The following is a 15,478-nucleotide window of genomic DNA, read 5'->3' as shown; positions in this document are numbered from 1 at the left end:
CTGACAGCATTGTGATGACACCAGTGTAATACACGAGCACGTAATATTATATATAATGTGATTCATCAGAACCTTGTATACAAGCATGGGTTGATCACGGGACTATGTCAGTAGTCGATATTTACGCGACAGTGTCCCCGACTGCGGATTCTGAATAACAGCAGCAAGTTCTGAGCCCAAGTGGTTGTGTCCTCTCCAAGTAGTATCCTATTCTGGATTCCGGACTCTCACCACCGGATAGGATAGAGACCAGACCAGGAAAATCGCACTTGATCCCTTAGTGCAACCTGTCAACAGATTTCCTTTCACAACCTCAAGCGGCGTTGAGGAATTTTCGTATTTACGATTGGTTTACTGCCAAAGGACAATCGAGTCGAGAGGTGTATTCACCTTTACCTTTGTGTACATGTATACCGTCCCAATAGCCTCTGCTCTCATTCGGTTCTAAATAGGTTCGTAGTTTGGGGGATGTCGCATGTTCTTCATACCATTCGTAGCCGCCCTTCAAGGAAATTACCATCATCCCCGCGAATAAGACATCTCGATCATCACCATTCGTACCACGGAAAGAGAATCGTAGAACACAAACGCCTACATCGTAATCCCTCACTTGGTCACTGGTATCCCACCCATTAGGATTGGATTTTGACTGCTGTTAATCTGTCGAGTGAGATCAAGTTCAGTACGACCATCGTCAGAAATAATCTGGATAAACAAATTGATCGGCACCCTCAATATTCTGGCTGTTAATGGAGATCGAACATGTGCAATGATCAGTTAGACTGAGAACCTTCATTTTGTTGTGTTAATCTTCAATCTGACCCTGCTTTCTTCCCTCTTAAACTCCAGAGCCATTTGCCCAAGGTTGATGACTAAACGTGAGAGTAAATAGATGTCATTGCATAGTCAAAGTGTTAATAATGATATTTACCTAGTCTAAATTCGGATAGCTCAGTGGTTAGAGCGTTGGCCTGTCGTACGGAGGGACGCGGTTCAAATCTCACTGGCAGTGGGATTTGCATCGTGACATGCCGTCGGACACCAGTCGACTCAGCTGTGAATGAGTACCTGAGTCAAATCAGGGTAATAATCTCGGGCGTTGCAATGCTGACCACATTGCCTCCTACAGTGTATTGTAGTGTACCGTTACGGCCTTGAATGAAGTGCTCTAACACACGTCAAGGCCCTGATCCAATATGAATTCTTGCGCCAACGATTATTATTATTAAATTCCTTCATTTATAGCTTAGGTTAATTATCTTTCCTTATTATTATTTTAACATTTTTCCTCTCCTAGATTAGTTTTTATTTTATTTTTCTTATTTTTATAATATGTATGTATGTATATGTTGAATTGAATTTATATTTTTCTTTACTCCTGCGAATAGCTAATTTGTCGCTAAAACTTCTATAATGAATTTAATTCAGCAATTATTTTTACTTAGCCTCCCTTCCCCCTTTTACCGCTCTTCCTTCGTACACTCATTGAAACTGACACGTTGATTACAGGAGCATTTACCTCAGGAAGATACCAAGGTAGGGTGGGGTCCCCAAAGACCGCGCCTTACTAAGATCCGAGGTAAGAGAAATATCGTTTCAGGATGCATTTTGAGGATCTTCCCTCTCGATCGCGGCACTAATAATAATAAGCAATTAGTCCTGAAGTTAGAGCTGCAGCACGTCGCGGCAACTCTTAATTCTCTGCACGCGAAACAAAATAGCATCGCATTACGGGCATACAGCACACACCTCAAAATGGCAAAAGAAGCCGCAGAATCGGGTCTGCCAATTGAGCAACTAATCACGAAACTACACCGGGCTTTTGAGTGTGAAATTATAAAGAGACGCCGCGTTCTAAATAAAAAATTCGCCACCCTAAAAAACCATTCGAGTCCGCAGGTAAATACTAATAAAGTCGCGCATATTGATAGCTTTGTAATAAACAAAACGAATATTGAACTGACTGATAACGAAATGAAATTGTTAAATAACGGTCTGGCGTTCGCGGTACCAACAACCAAGGTTGTCGACGAAACCGTGGTTAATATCGAGACGGGTATAAAATTCTTGGATAACGAAACTAAGGATGAAATTTGTTCGGGTCTAAGTAAAATCATTCAGAATAACGCGCCGTTAAAAATTTGTAAACGCGATTTAAAAACAAAACGTGAACTTCGTGATAAACCGCTAGACTTTCTCAAGGCGGACAAGGGGAACAACGTCGTCGTCATGGAAAAAGCTAAGTATGACCAGGCAGTTTTTCGAAAATTGGAAAGTGGAACCTTCTTCGAATTGAGGAACAACCCACTACCCGAATCCATCAAAAGGGTCGATCGAACGTTGAAGGAAGCTAGCGTGGTATTCCCGAATATTGGGCGACTTCGAATGCCTAATCCTGCGCTTCCAAGAATCAGATGCCCGGAATGGAGAAGAAAAGTTCGTATCTATGCAAACCTTGCCAGGCTCTGCATGAACGAAAACTATTTTACATTTCGGGACAGATTCTACAAAACTACTTCGGGAGTAGCGATGGGGAATCCCGTCTCGCCGTTACTCACTGAAAGGTTCATGTCATCAATCGAAGAAGAAATTGAATCGAGGGGAATAATGCCTAAAGTATTGTTTAGGTATGTAGACGACGTATTTGCGATTGTTAGAAGAGACGATATAGACATGGTCATCTCTTCTATAAACAAGATTCATAATAAAACCGAGTTTACACTAGAGGTAGAAAAAGATTGGATTCTACCTTTCCTGGATCTAAATATCGTCAACTCTAACGGAAAGCTTAAGTTCGAGATATACCGTAAGCCTACAGCAACGCAGAGAACGATACCAGTAACTTCACATCACACATTTTCTCAAAAAACGGTTGCCTATAATTGCATGATTCACCGACTGATCACATACCCTCTTTCAGAATACGGTTTCAATAAGGAACGACAATATATTATTGATACCGCTATTAAGAATGGGCATAATTCTCAGACCATTGAGAAATTGATTGGAAGGAAAGTCAGGCAACACAATAGGCATGCCTATACAACGCTATTTTCGCAGCAGAAGGAGGTAATCACTAGAGGAATAAGTATCCCATATTCCTACCTATTTAACAATGTCAGGAATTGGGTAAAAAAGTACCAACTGGAAGTCGTAGGTTCGAGTCGATCGTCCACCTTGCGGAATTTACTGGGAAGCGTTAAGGATCCTTTGGCAGCGGACGAAAAAAGCGGGACTTGCCGAATAACATGCAGCGACCCGAAATATATATATACATATTACAATAAAATTGTAGTTTGGAGTAAACTACTGGTCTATCAATTTTAGACTCGGGTCACAAGCTTATCGACTAAACACGCGTGGTTTTTTACCCATTTTCAGGTTCACGCTGATTTCTTTCCCTACTTTGCGTAGTCACACTCGACTTAAGGACACGTGAAAGTTTTGATAATGACGTGATACGAACGGAAGTGCCAACAAAAGATCCCCCCCCCCCCCTTTCATTCTCGAACTTGGTTAGCGCAGAGGCACAACAGCGCGTATCAACGACCACTAAACCTTAGGACTGCGCTCAGGTAGTGGCGGACCTTCATGGTTAAATTTACCAACTATCTTTAGGTCTTCGGATAGCTCTGCCCTCGTGGCTAACTATGATCAACCGCAAGTTCAACAATTCGGAAGGTCTGGTTCAAATTAGGCGGGAATAGACCACCCGACATACGCGTCCAATGCTATGGGGTGTTCCCAGTTTGCTACCAACCACACTACAAAAGGTTATTGTAGGTAGGATGGTTTGAGCCTACTTGCCTAGCAACATATAGAGCCGAAATTTAGCATGAAAAGAAATTGAAATAATTCGAGAATGAAAAAGTTGTCTGATTTTATTGACGGAAAAAATAAGGAGCAGAGCTGCAACATATTTAAGATAATTTCAAATGTATTGCTCACAGCAACAACAACGGGAAATTTTAACTAACTCAAGCATAGACGATAGGAATCTACAACGCCCAGCCTACCAAAAGCCCAAATTCAATATAGATAATATAGATTGCATGCAAACAATCAACGGATTGGTTTTCACTAACAGGCGAGTGAAAGTATCTAAGATAGCAAGGTCGTGAGTATCTTGGTCAATCGAGAACATTTCAGATTGTGGTCTGCAACTAATCGTATTCTGCATGTGATGATTATGTGGTGAAACCAAAATTATAGCCGAGTCTCCGGCATGCATCAAAAGAAAATTGAATCCGGTCTCAGGAAACAATAATCATACGACAATTCGCATATTGTCACTGGAGTTAGGATTCGAAGAAAATCCCTAATGAACCAGTGCGAAAAGAGAAAAGCACCACCCCCAAGTATACCAGAATTAAATATAAAAATATAAAGCTCTCTTTGTATTGCCCCCAAAAAATGACTTCCTTTCGACAATGTATGACGAGAGCATAGTTTCAATATCATCCCCAAATTATAATAATCCTAACAAAATTGCTTTTAAAGCACAAAAAAAAACCGGCATGATATTTTTTAGGAGTTTGCAGAAAACTTTGATAATTTCTTATATTTCGGACATGCAAACGTTCATCTAAAGTAACATACATATGGAGCCGCTATGAAATCTTTGATCTTTGAGTTCATTAACATTTGAGAAAACGTAACCCGCGAAACAGAATTTGATGGCCTAAACGACAACTACACAGTCTTACTCCTCCACATGACCAAGGGAATATACTTTGCCGTAACTTTAAGGTTGAGGCGATTTATAAAATACGAACCGACTATGTAGGAGTTGGAACTATGAAAGTAAACATATCAGATGGCAAAGATACCACAAGACAAGAGACAACACCCCAAAAATGATTGTTATCACTAAACTGTGTCGTTCGCACTTATTCCCTAAATGAGGCTCAAGCAATGGAAGCCGCTTCTTGGGAATGAATCCTTGTAAATTTTGATTGGGAAGAGCAATGGCATTAGGTGCGGTTCTGCAAGGTTCATTCTAAAAGGTAGCCTGATATGTATGAACGGAAGGATCCTCAAGTTTCCATACATTTATCACTAGAAGATAGTCAATCTGAAGGTCCTGTTTCACAATCACGTTGAAAAGATGTATGGAAAGGCTATTTCCTGTAGAAGGTCACTAGACTAACAACAAATTAACATGGACCCTCAGGGCTAGAAAGGGTTATCCTCCACTCTGAACCTACCTTCAATCTGCTTCATCGGGTTCGTGTAGGTTGCGTAGGTATTCCAGTATTCCGAATTGTAATAGCAGTTGCCCACCATATTCAGCTCATTCTCCGCCGAACAGGCTGTAGTTTGCGGTAGCGCGCACTCCGACATAACGGGTAAAGTACATGTCACGTGATGCATGTTGCCCGGCAAAAAAATTCAAACTTGCGAAAGGTGATAGCAATAAATACACTAAACCACAAAACAAATCGACAACAAATCGGCACAAATGAATAAAATTTCACACCATAAAACCATCACCAATTAATTATTTGAAACATTTTCACGTGTGTTGTAATCTCATATGACTGGTGAAAAGTCCGAGCCGCAAACAAATAATTTGCTGAAAGCATTCATAGGGGTACAATTCGCGCTCATCACCTTATTGTCTCACACTTTCGCTAGGACTCTGTAGACACTGTACATCAGCACGATAACCTCCTTAGCATTAATTAAACTTTCAACTAAGACTGAAAATATTTTTCTGCTGTCACAGAGCGACTTCCCTTAAAACGTGAGGTGATGAACAACACAGAAGTGCCGATCGGGATCTATTAATAGCTCCACGCCACAGTATCTTCTTTTTCCCGAGCGGGATCCAGCCAACGAGATCGCCGATCTCTTCCCATTGGCTTGGAATTTTCTTATGAGGAAAAGTCACGCATCAGAGTTCTGTTGGTCTACAAATTATTTATTGGTTGTTTGGATAGGAACGCCCCACGCTAACTGCTTCCTCTGAAAGGGAATAAATTAAATTCCTTTGAGCAGAAGCGCTAACTGCAGCGTCTTTAATTATGTAGATGGATTTCACGCGAAGTGATGAGTGGATTTGGCCTGGGAGCCAGCATGGATCCTGCTGATCTGATTCTCCCCCTGAGTGGAGGCCTCGAACAAATGGGACGGTGCGAAGCCCAGATCCGCCCACACAGTTGGATAATGCATCGGTTGAGGCGTGAATTACCACAGATACCAGCGCATAAGTCCGTACAGATACATTCGCCTGATGTGTACTAGGAATAGTTTGTATATACTATGCAAGTGTATATATTCATAAACAAAACTAACATGAAGCCTACAGTCAACAGCTGCCCTCAATGATAAGATTTTTTGAGATTTCCTTATTTTTCATCATAAATTTTCAATTTTCACTTTTGATCATGCAAGAAGATCTGGATTCTGGCTGCAAATAATCGCCCGGTCGAGGAATCCTGCCTTTGAATATGGCGGTTTGGGCAAACGAGAAATACCCGGTCGTTTATCATACGTTTCGAAATCGATACTATCCGTACTTTTTGTTTACCTCAGCATGGCCGATCCAAATAGCGGAACTTTGATTTTCTTTCTAGAAACGAACCTTTCGTGCATATATGTGTGTACGTTTAATAGAAATAGATGCATATAATTGGGTGCTTTTTTAAATCTTAATAGTTCCAAAATCGCTGGGAGGAAAACATACCTTGTTATTAGGAATAACAAATATACATTCAACATCACACTCCATGGTGTGGAAGCCCTCTTAGAAAATTGTGTCAAAGGCAATCTTGATGTTCCAAAAGGTAGGAAGTGGAAGAAAATAAAATACTCTGTGGGCCCAAGAGGATTATGGGTTCGTCCTAAATGCGCAGAAATATTCGCAAATAAAATGTTTGCATACTATAACCTTCTATACTTCACCGTTTTTACGCTCCCCGACAAAAGGAAAAAGGGAGGAGAGATGTTCAACTCTAATGTGAATCGCTGAAGATAAGTTAAGAAGTTAACATGAGACATTTTGAAAGTACAAAACGATGAGAACTCAGCAGTAAACAGTAGATATTCTCACTTAGATACAGCATAACCTGACAGTTATGTCTCTACATTCTAAGATAAAAAGAGTAAATTCAAATCCTGCTAAATAATTTTCATGCTCATTAGGCTGGAGAATAAAAATACAAAAAAAAGTGTTTCCTGCTTATCGTGAAGAGCCACTAAAAGGGATAAACATTTGTGGGCTCGCAACTCTCCAAATTTTCTTACTACCGAAATGGGACAAAATTACCTCACGGCTACCATTTTTGACTGTCGCAAAGAGGTTATGATTGTTTTCGACAACGGTATCGAGGACATCCGAAATGCTCACTTTGGAAACGGTTTCTGACGGAATCTTGAGTACGAGATTGCAGTCCAAATTAAGGAGCATCATAATTGTCCAGTACTATGCATTAATGAATGCTGAGCCTGCACTCAGTATGATTCAGTTGCCAAATCAACCATGTCTGGAAGGGACCGTAGGATTATGCATACGTGGCAGGTACCCACGTTGAACCCTTCAGTACTACGCACTAACTGAGATTCCCGATATAGGGGAGAAGGATTCTTTGTTTGAGCAACTACGAACAATTCAGGTGAGGCTTCCTAAGGATGACATTGGATCATGATTAGTGATCTGAATGCCAACGTGTTAGTGATGGAAAACAATTGCTTGATGACCGTAACAACAACGGTGAAGGTTTAAACTTCTGGAACTTACACCGCCTCGCCAGGTGAATTCCGACTGACCAAAAACGAACATCTGATCTAATATTCGCTCTCTCACCCAGTCATGTACATTAACCCAATGGCTAATATATTAGATAGATTAGATTACCTGTGTGGAGTTGCCAAATCTCCCATCAGGCGCGTCCCTTCGTGCGGATAAGGGAATGCTCGGCGAATGTGTCATGGCCATGCACATGCACGCATCCGGAGATGTGCGTGTATGGGCATGTTTATGCGCAGGCCGGGTAGGTGGGAAGTAAACACCCACCCGTGGATAAAAATTGGCTATGGGAAGGATACCCAGAAATAAAACCAAACATGGAGGAGCAGAAGAAGAATGAAGTTACGGTGCAGGGCTTCGGAAACCCAGTGCCGGCGGTTTTTGGGAGTGAGCAAGCGGGCTCCCGGCCGTCGATATCCAACGACCGCAGTGCCTCAGTAGTGGGAACCTTGGCTACTGTGGCATCTAATGTTACAAGCGTACGGGAGGAACTTGAACTGACTCCAGTGATGGATCCGTTCAGAAGGAGCTCGATTTTTCGCAGATCCCCTCCCACACGGGCACAACCCCCACGATCGCTACCCCCAGTGGGAAGCGTATAGCGGGAGTCTTCGATGAGGAAGAATCGCTGACGCCGATTCACCCGAGCGATGTTTTGGGCAATGATCAGTCTGGAGCTGCCTTTACTGCCCTCGGTATAAAGATCATGGAGCTGTGTGAGTTTATAAAGGAGCGCAGGAACATTCACCAAAATATAAGGGCCATGATAAGAGGCATCCGTTTGACGTACGGCAAGGCCCAGGATGAACGAGTAGGGAAGTCGCCGATTGGAAAAGTGAACCAGGCAACTCAAGTAACGCCGGTTCAAAACACAAAAGGGGAGAAACCGGGGAAGAGGCTGCGCGAGAAGTTGAATGACTCAACAGGCCAGCAAACCCCGAAAAGAAAAAAGGAGTCAACTCCCAAAAAGGCGGAGTTCATGAAAAGTACGTCTGAAGCTACCAGGGAAAATACTGCAGTGGCTACCTCGAGAAAAGGGATCGAACCTTCAAAGGCGGATGCGGAAGCTTGGAGGAAGGTAGAACCGCGGAAAAGAAATTATCGGAGGAAGATTAGACCGGAGGTGATTTTCATTTCCAAACGAGGCGAAGGGTCATACGCCGACATTCTCAGGAAAGTGAAGGCAGACCCCGAACTCACCAATTTGGGAGACAACGTCAGCCGCATTAGACGGTCCCAGAAGGGAGATCTTATGTTGGAACTTAAGAAATCCAAGGATGTAACCGCGGAAAAATTCTTAAGCCAAATCGGGAAGACTTTAGGGCAGGAAGCCGACATAAGAGCTAGCAGGCCGGAGATCACTATAATCTGCAAAGATATAGATGAAATCACGACGAAGGAGGAGGTTCGCGAAGCGTTGGAGAAACAGTTCGATCTTGCCAGACTACAAGAGTCAGCGGTGAAAACGCTAAGGAAAGCCTATGGGGGAACACAAACCGCCATCATCAGCCTACCAGTGGAGAACGCACTCAAACTGTTAGCAGCAGGGAGAGTGAGAATAGACTGGGTTATGTGTCGCCTTAGGGAACAGGTGGCGTTAAAACGGTGCTTTAGATGCCTTGGCTTTGGTCACATTGCGAAGTCATGCACTAACCCAAATGACAGGTCAAAGCAATGCAGGAGATGCGGAGTGGAAGGCCACATCAGCAAGGACTGCGGAGCTGACCCAAATTGTCTACTGTGCAAAGGAAAGCAGGGTGTGGACCATCGGCACATTGCGGGCAGCAGCAGGTGCCCGGAATACAGGAGAGCCCTTAGCACAAATCGCAGATGAGGTTGATACAAATCAACCTCAACCACTGCGAGGCGGCGCAGGATCTACTCGCGCAAACCATCCGCGAGAAAAACATCGATGTGGCCATACTAAGTGAACCATACCGAAACCGCGGTGGTAGCGTTTGGGTCAAAGACCAAACGGGCCAAGCAGCGCTGTGGACTTGTGGAGAACAAGCCTTCCAGGAAATAATGGAGCACCCGGAGGAGGGCTTCATCAGAGCGAAGGTGAAGGGCATCCAGATCTACAGCTGCTATGCTCACCCAGCGCTACACTCGTCGAGTATGAGCGGATGCTTGCTGCTCTTGTTTTGGATGGAAGAGGACGTTGGCCGATCATAATAGGAGGCGATTTCAACGCGTGGGCTCTTGAATGGGGCAGCCGGATAACTAATGTCAGGGGACGTGTTCTCCTCGAAGCATTCGCGGAGCTGGACGTGGTACTGGCGAATGTTGGGTCTTCGTACACTTTCCGGGGAAGGGGCCTGGGGTCTATAGTGGACCTGACATACGTGAGTGCCACTTTAGCCAGTAGAATCGCTTGGCATGTCAGTGAGGACTATACTCACAGCGACCACCAGGCAATCTGCATAGAGATCAAGGGCGGATCGAGCTCGAAAAAGAGTTTTCGCAAAATGCCGGGTGGTATGCTTGGCTGGACAGTGAAAGCTTTCGAGAGGGACACGTTTTCCGCGGTGCTCAAATCCGACATATCCCTGAATGGTACGGCTGGAGAGAAAGCCACCCAGATCACTCGATGGGTGACGGAAGCATGCGATGCTACTATGCCTAGAAGGCGATTGCTCCCCAGTAGGCAACCCAACTACTGGTGGAACAATGAAATCGCAAGTTTGCGAGCCGCATGTTTTCGGGCAAGGAGGCTTTGCCAGAGACTCAGGGGAAAACCCGGTGGCGACGGTCGAGAGGAGGCACACAAGCAATTGCGTGGCCGCCTAAAGGAAGCCATTCGGAGGAGCAAAAAGAACTGCTTCAACAGCTGTGCGACCATGCCGACATAAACCCTTGGGGCGAGGCTTACAGAGTGGTGATGAAAAGGCTGCGGAAATCACCCCAGGTGGCCTGTCCGCGCCTCCTGAAACAGATTGTTACCACTCTGTTCCCTCACCACGAAAATAGGGGAAGGCAAGTTTGTGTCCAGCCAAATGACGGCATAATACCGCCTGTAACTGTGGAGGAGCTGCGGGAAATATGTGGTAGGGTCGGTGACAGCAAGGCCCCAGGTTTGGATGGCATCCCCAACCGAGCTTTGAAACTGGCAGTGAAGACTAGGCCCGACCTTTTCGCCAACACCTTCGAGGCGTGCCTAAAAGAAGGAATATTCCCTGCCCAGTGGAAAAAGCAAAAGTTGGTGTTGCTTCCGAAGCCTGGCAAGCAACCTGGAAACCCAGCGTCGTATCGTCCTATCTGCCTGTTGGATACAATGGGGAAGATGATGGAGAGAGTCATCTACAACAGACTTCTGCCCATCGTCGAAGCCAGCAATGGTTTGTCGGAACGCCAGTTTGGTTTCCGACGAGCCCACTCTACGGTGGACGCAATTGGCATGGTGGTAAACCTGGCAAAAGGTGCACTGATTTCTGGCGGCTGCTGTGCCGTGGTGGCGTTGGATGTCAAAAACGCATTCAACTCGGCCGACTGGAATAGAATTAAAGGGGCGTTGGCTGACATAGGTGTCCCCGGATACTTAGCGAATTTGGTGGAAAACTACCTCTTAGAGAGGACTCTCTGGTACGGGACGGATGAGGGCCCCAAAGAGTACATTGTCACAGCCGGGGTACCACAGGGATCGGTACTTGGTCCCCTGTTGTGGAATATCATGTATAATGGGGTGCTTGCTCTTCCCGTTCCAGAGGGGACTACGATTGTCGGCTTTGCTGATGACCTAGCTGTGGTTGTTGCAGCAAAACACCCAGAAGATGTGGAGGTTTACGCAACGGAAACAGTGAGAGCGGTAAAGTCCTGGCTAGAAAAGGCCGGGCTCACCTTGGCGGACGCGAAAACGGAAGCGGTCTTGATAACGAAACGCTGGAAAAATAATACTGTAAAAGTGGAGGTCGGTGGACATACGGTCGTATCAAAGCCGGCTATCAAATACCTGGGGGTAATAATTGACACCAAATTGAGTTTTAGGGAGCACCTAGAGTATGCATGCCAAAAGGCAGCCAGTGCCACCACGGCACTTGCAAAAATGTTGCCAAATATTGGTGGGCCGAAACATTGCCGGAGGTTGGTGCTAGCCGGAGTGGTACGCTCCATCCTGCTCTACTCGTCGCCTGTGTGGGCAGAGGCGCTTGCAAACTCTCATAGACGGAAGCAGGTGAAATCGGTTTACCGGCGGATGGCTTTGAGGGTTTGCAGTGCTTTTAGAACCACATCAGATGAGGCAGTATTGGTGGTGGCAGGCATGATCCCGGTTGACATTCTGGCCAAAGAAATGAGTGTCCTGTACAATGCAAGACATATGGAGGGGCATGCACAGCGTAGAAATGCGGCAAGGTCAGAGTCGCTTGATCTCTGGCAACGCAGATGGGACGAGTCTGCGAAAGGTCGGTGGACGCACAGGCTCATTCCCAACATTAGGGTGTGGCTTGAGCGAAAACATGGGGATACCAACTACCACATTACCCAGTTCCTCACGGCACACGGTGGTTGCTACAGGCAGTATCTGCACCGCTTTGGGTTGGATGACTTTCCGAACTGTCCCAGATGCGATGGCATACCGGAGGATCCAGAGCATGTGATGTTTCACTGCCCACGATTTGCGATGGAGAGAAGGAGCTTAAACCAGGTGCTGGGCAGGAGTGTGACCCCGGAGAGCTTGGTTACTGAGATGCTGGAGTCCGAGGAGAAGTGGCTTGCGGTTAGCTCCGCAATCATCCAAATGCAGGAGGAGTTGCTGAAAGAACAAAGAAGGAGGAAAGCTGCAAATAGGAGAAGGATGAGTGCCTAAGGGCAAACCTACCCCGCGAAGTAATACCTCAATGGTGGTCCCGCGGGGCTGGGGCTGGAGAGACCGGGGGTGGTTTTTAGTGGGTGTGAATCCCACACGCGCCCGCTGTTGTTCCGCCGTTCGGGCGGCGGAGCTGCGGCGGACGTGTCTTTCTAAGATTTTCCACCTCCGTGTACGCACAAAAAAAAAAACAAAAAAAAAGATAGATTAGATTAGATATTAGATTAAAGATAATCAAGTCGAAATACCAGAAGCTGGGGACCTCGGGTATAAAGGTTTCGTGTTCATCGGAACTTTCTACGCACTTTAATTCATATACATTTGCATATCTCTCGAGTAATTGATGCTGATATACAAATAATTAAAACAAGTTGGAATACCGCGCTTCGGGTATAAAGGTTTTGTGTTCATCTTATGAAAGGAACTTCAACGCACATTTTTCTGTCAGTATATAGCTACAAATCTAACATATTCCTTTATATTTTTCCAAACTACAAGACAAACGTACATATTACAGCCATAGCTATTATACTCATCCTAAACAAACAAACTGCCTATTTCCGAGTACTGTGCATATATATGCACGTATGTAAACTCCTACCCATATTTCCGATTTACTTCGTGCACAAAAGCATACGTATGTACATATATAGTTCGTATGTATATTAAATACGGCTGGTTTAATGTACAAACATATCTATCTGAATTAGACACTACCCGCAAATTTCATTAGGACGAATACTCTATACACCTATATATACACATAGTTGGTTGAAGTAATTGATATTCATACACAAATGATTAAAAAACTAAAAAAAAAATTGTTTGGGACCCCATTCATAAGAACTCATTGCATTGTGGTATTGATGAATTAATAGGTGATGATGACGTCATAGAGGTTGTAGAATGTAGGAAATTCACAAAAAAATGGCAAAGTTTCACCCCCGTGTTCGATTTTCTTCAAGCTTTACTAAATTGTGCATTATGCTCTTCATTATACCCATACGAAATTACTGCTGGGATGAACATAAGGGGGGTTGCCGGGTAAATTTCTAAAATGTGGAAATATACTATTATTAACTTTATTTGTGCAGATATCTGAACCGGATATATTTTGAGGCCTAGATTTCGTAGAGATGCACCACTGTGATTTTTTTCAGATTTTTCGGTTGGGGAGACCTGCTACACTTTTTGTGGGTCATATTTTGAGCCCTCACTCCCTTATATTTCAATATCAAATATGGAACCAGTTTCGAAAAGTACTAGTTAAGACCTTTCATTTGATACCCCGCATGGCCACACTTTATGAAAAAAAATTGTGAACCCTCCATTCGCATGTTTGGGGAGCCCCCCTTAAACTTAACACAAAATGACGCCACTTGCTGTATGTAAAGGGACCAACAGATCACACATTCTTACTAATTTTCGTGACAATCAGACAAGCCGTTTCCGAATAAATCGGGTGTGACAGACAGACAGACCGACATCGAATCGATTCTAATAAGGTTTTGTTTCACACAAACCTTAAAAAGCTAAAAAGGGATCCAAACGTTTCCAAACACCCGCCGTTCATATATGATGATAACATCATACGCTTTTAAACTGCAAAGAATTCACGTGAATACAAAGCTTTGACCTTCTACAGCATGAAGAAAGTGTAAATTCAGTTTCGTCTAGAACACATGTAGTTATAGCCCAAACCAGAACTAAAGGAATCGATTAAAAAATAAAATTTTGGCAGCAAATACTAAAAATTAAATTTCAATTAAATTAAGCATTATGAAAAAGGCTTAATGTCAACGAATCTCGAAAATTCTAGTTCGGGCCATAATGACAAGCGTTACGGCCATTTCGATAAAAAATGCGACGATTGATCCAGAAATTCCTGAGAAAAATGAGAAGTTTTAAAAAGCGTGTTTTCGAGATAAAAGCATTCAAAGTTTCTACGACCATTCAGCATGTAAAAACTATTAAGTTTAAATGCAGTCTCTTAAAGACAGGTCTAGAGAATAAAACAAAAGAAAAATCAAGCAAATCGGATAATCAATAGCCGAATATTTTTAAAAAGTATCCGGAAAAACTTAGTGTCACAAATACAATTCATATGAAAAATATACTGTTTTGTGTTTTCTAGTTAGTAGTGATTTGTATGAAATTTTTTAACTTGCCTTCACAAAAACTTCAACTTGAAACTTTGAGGGATGGTTCTTAAAACTATATTTTATCAAATTAGTAAATAAAAAAATTTTGCAAAAAAAGTGAAAGTGAAAATTCCACTTAATAGAAATTGAATCGTGCGTGGAAAGGAACTCCTCAATTGCCGTTAAGGGAATTGTTTGTCAACCTTGTCTGTTAAAAGGCGTCAAAATAAGTGACGGCGAACAATTTATAGGCTAAACTCGGCAACACCATGAATTTTGCTCGATTTGAGTAGAGTTAATACTCCACATACTATCGAACTTAGAAAGGGGTATGCCAACGAGTTGTTGAGAATATGCCGGACAGAAAACGATCTTCAGAAACGAGTGTGGTTTCAATTTACCCCTTCGGTGTCTGACGACGGGTCTTAATGAAAAAAGAATAGTCGAAGACTAATACTGCCGACGGTACGAGAACGCAATACGACCCTGATTACCGCGATGACTAGCTAGAAAGTCCAAGTTCCTCACCTCGGCTGCCGGAAGTCAAAGCGGCGCCTGGTCGCGTTTTTTTTGCTAGACGAAAGGCATTAGTTGGGCCAAGGAGACTCGTTTGGTGGTACCCCTAACGTTGAGGCTATAATAATGTCGGCCTCGCTCCAGGACTTCGAAGGGATCCTCATAAGGTGGTTGGAGTGGCTTCCGAAGAGCGACCGTCCTAATTAGGATGTGCGTACAGGATTCGAGATCTCCGGGCACGAGAGTTATAGTTTTCGCATAGTTGGC

General features: G+C 43.8%; 1 protein-coding gene across 2 annotated transcripts in view; it reads right to left on the bottom strand.

The window, feature by feature from the left end:
- The window catches only part of LOC119655502 (T-box transcription factor TBX10), an 83,796-nt gene extending 78,092 nt beyond the window's left edge, over positions 1-5,704 (bottom strand). For both annotated transcript variants that reach the window (XM_038061404.1, XM_038061405.1), the window contains exon 1: positions 5,208-5,704. In XM_038061404.1, coding sequence (XP_037917332.1) covers positions 5,208-5,373 — 166 coding nt within the window. In that variant the 5' untranslated portion in view covers positions 5,374-5,704. The remainder of the gene's footprint in view (positions 1-5,207) is intronic.
- Positions 5,705-15,478: the final 9,774 nt, after the last annotated feature.

This window comes from Hermetia illucens, chromosome 4 (assembly GCF_905115235.1).
Source record: "Hermetia illucens chromosome 4, iHerIll2.2.curated.20191125, whole genome shotgun sequence".
NCBI classification, from domain to species: Eukaryota; Metazoa; Arthropoda; class Insecta; order Diptera; family Stratiomyidae; genus Hermetia; species Hermetia illucens.
This window is presented reverse-complemented; position numbering and strand designations above follow the sequence as displayed.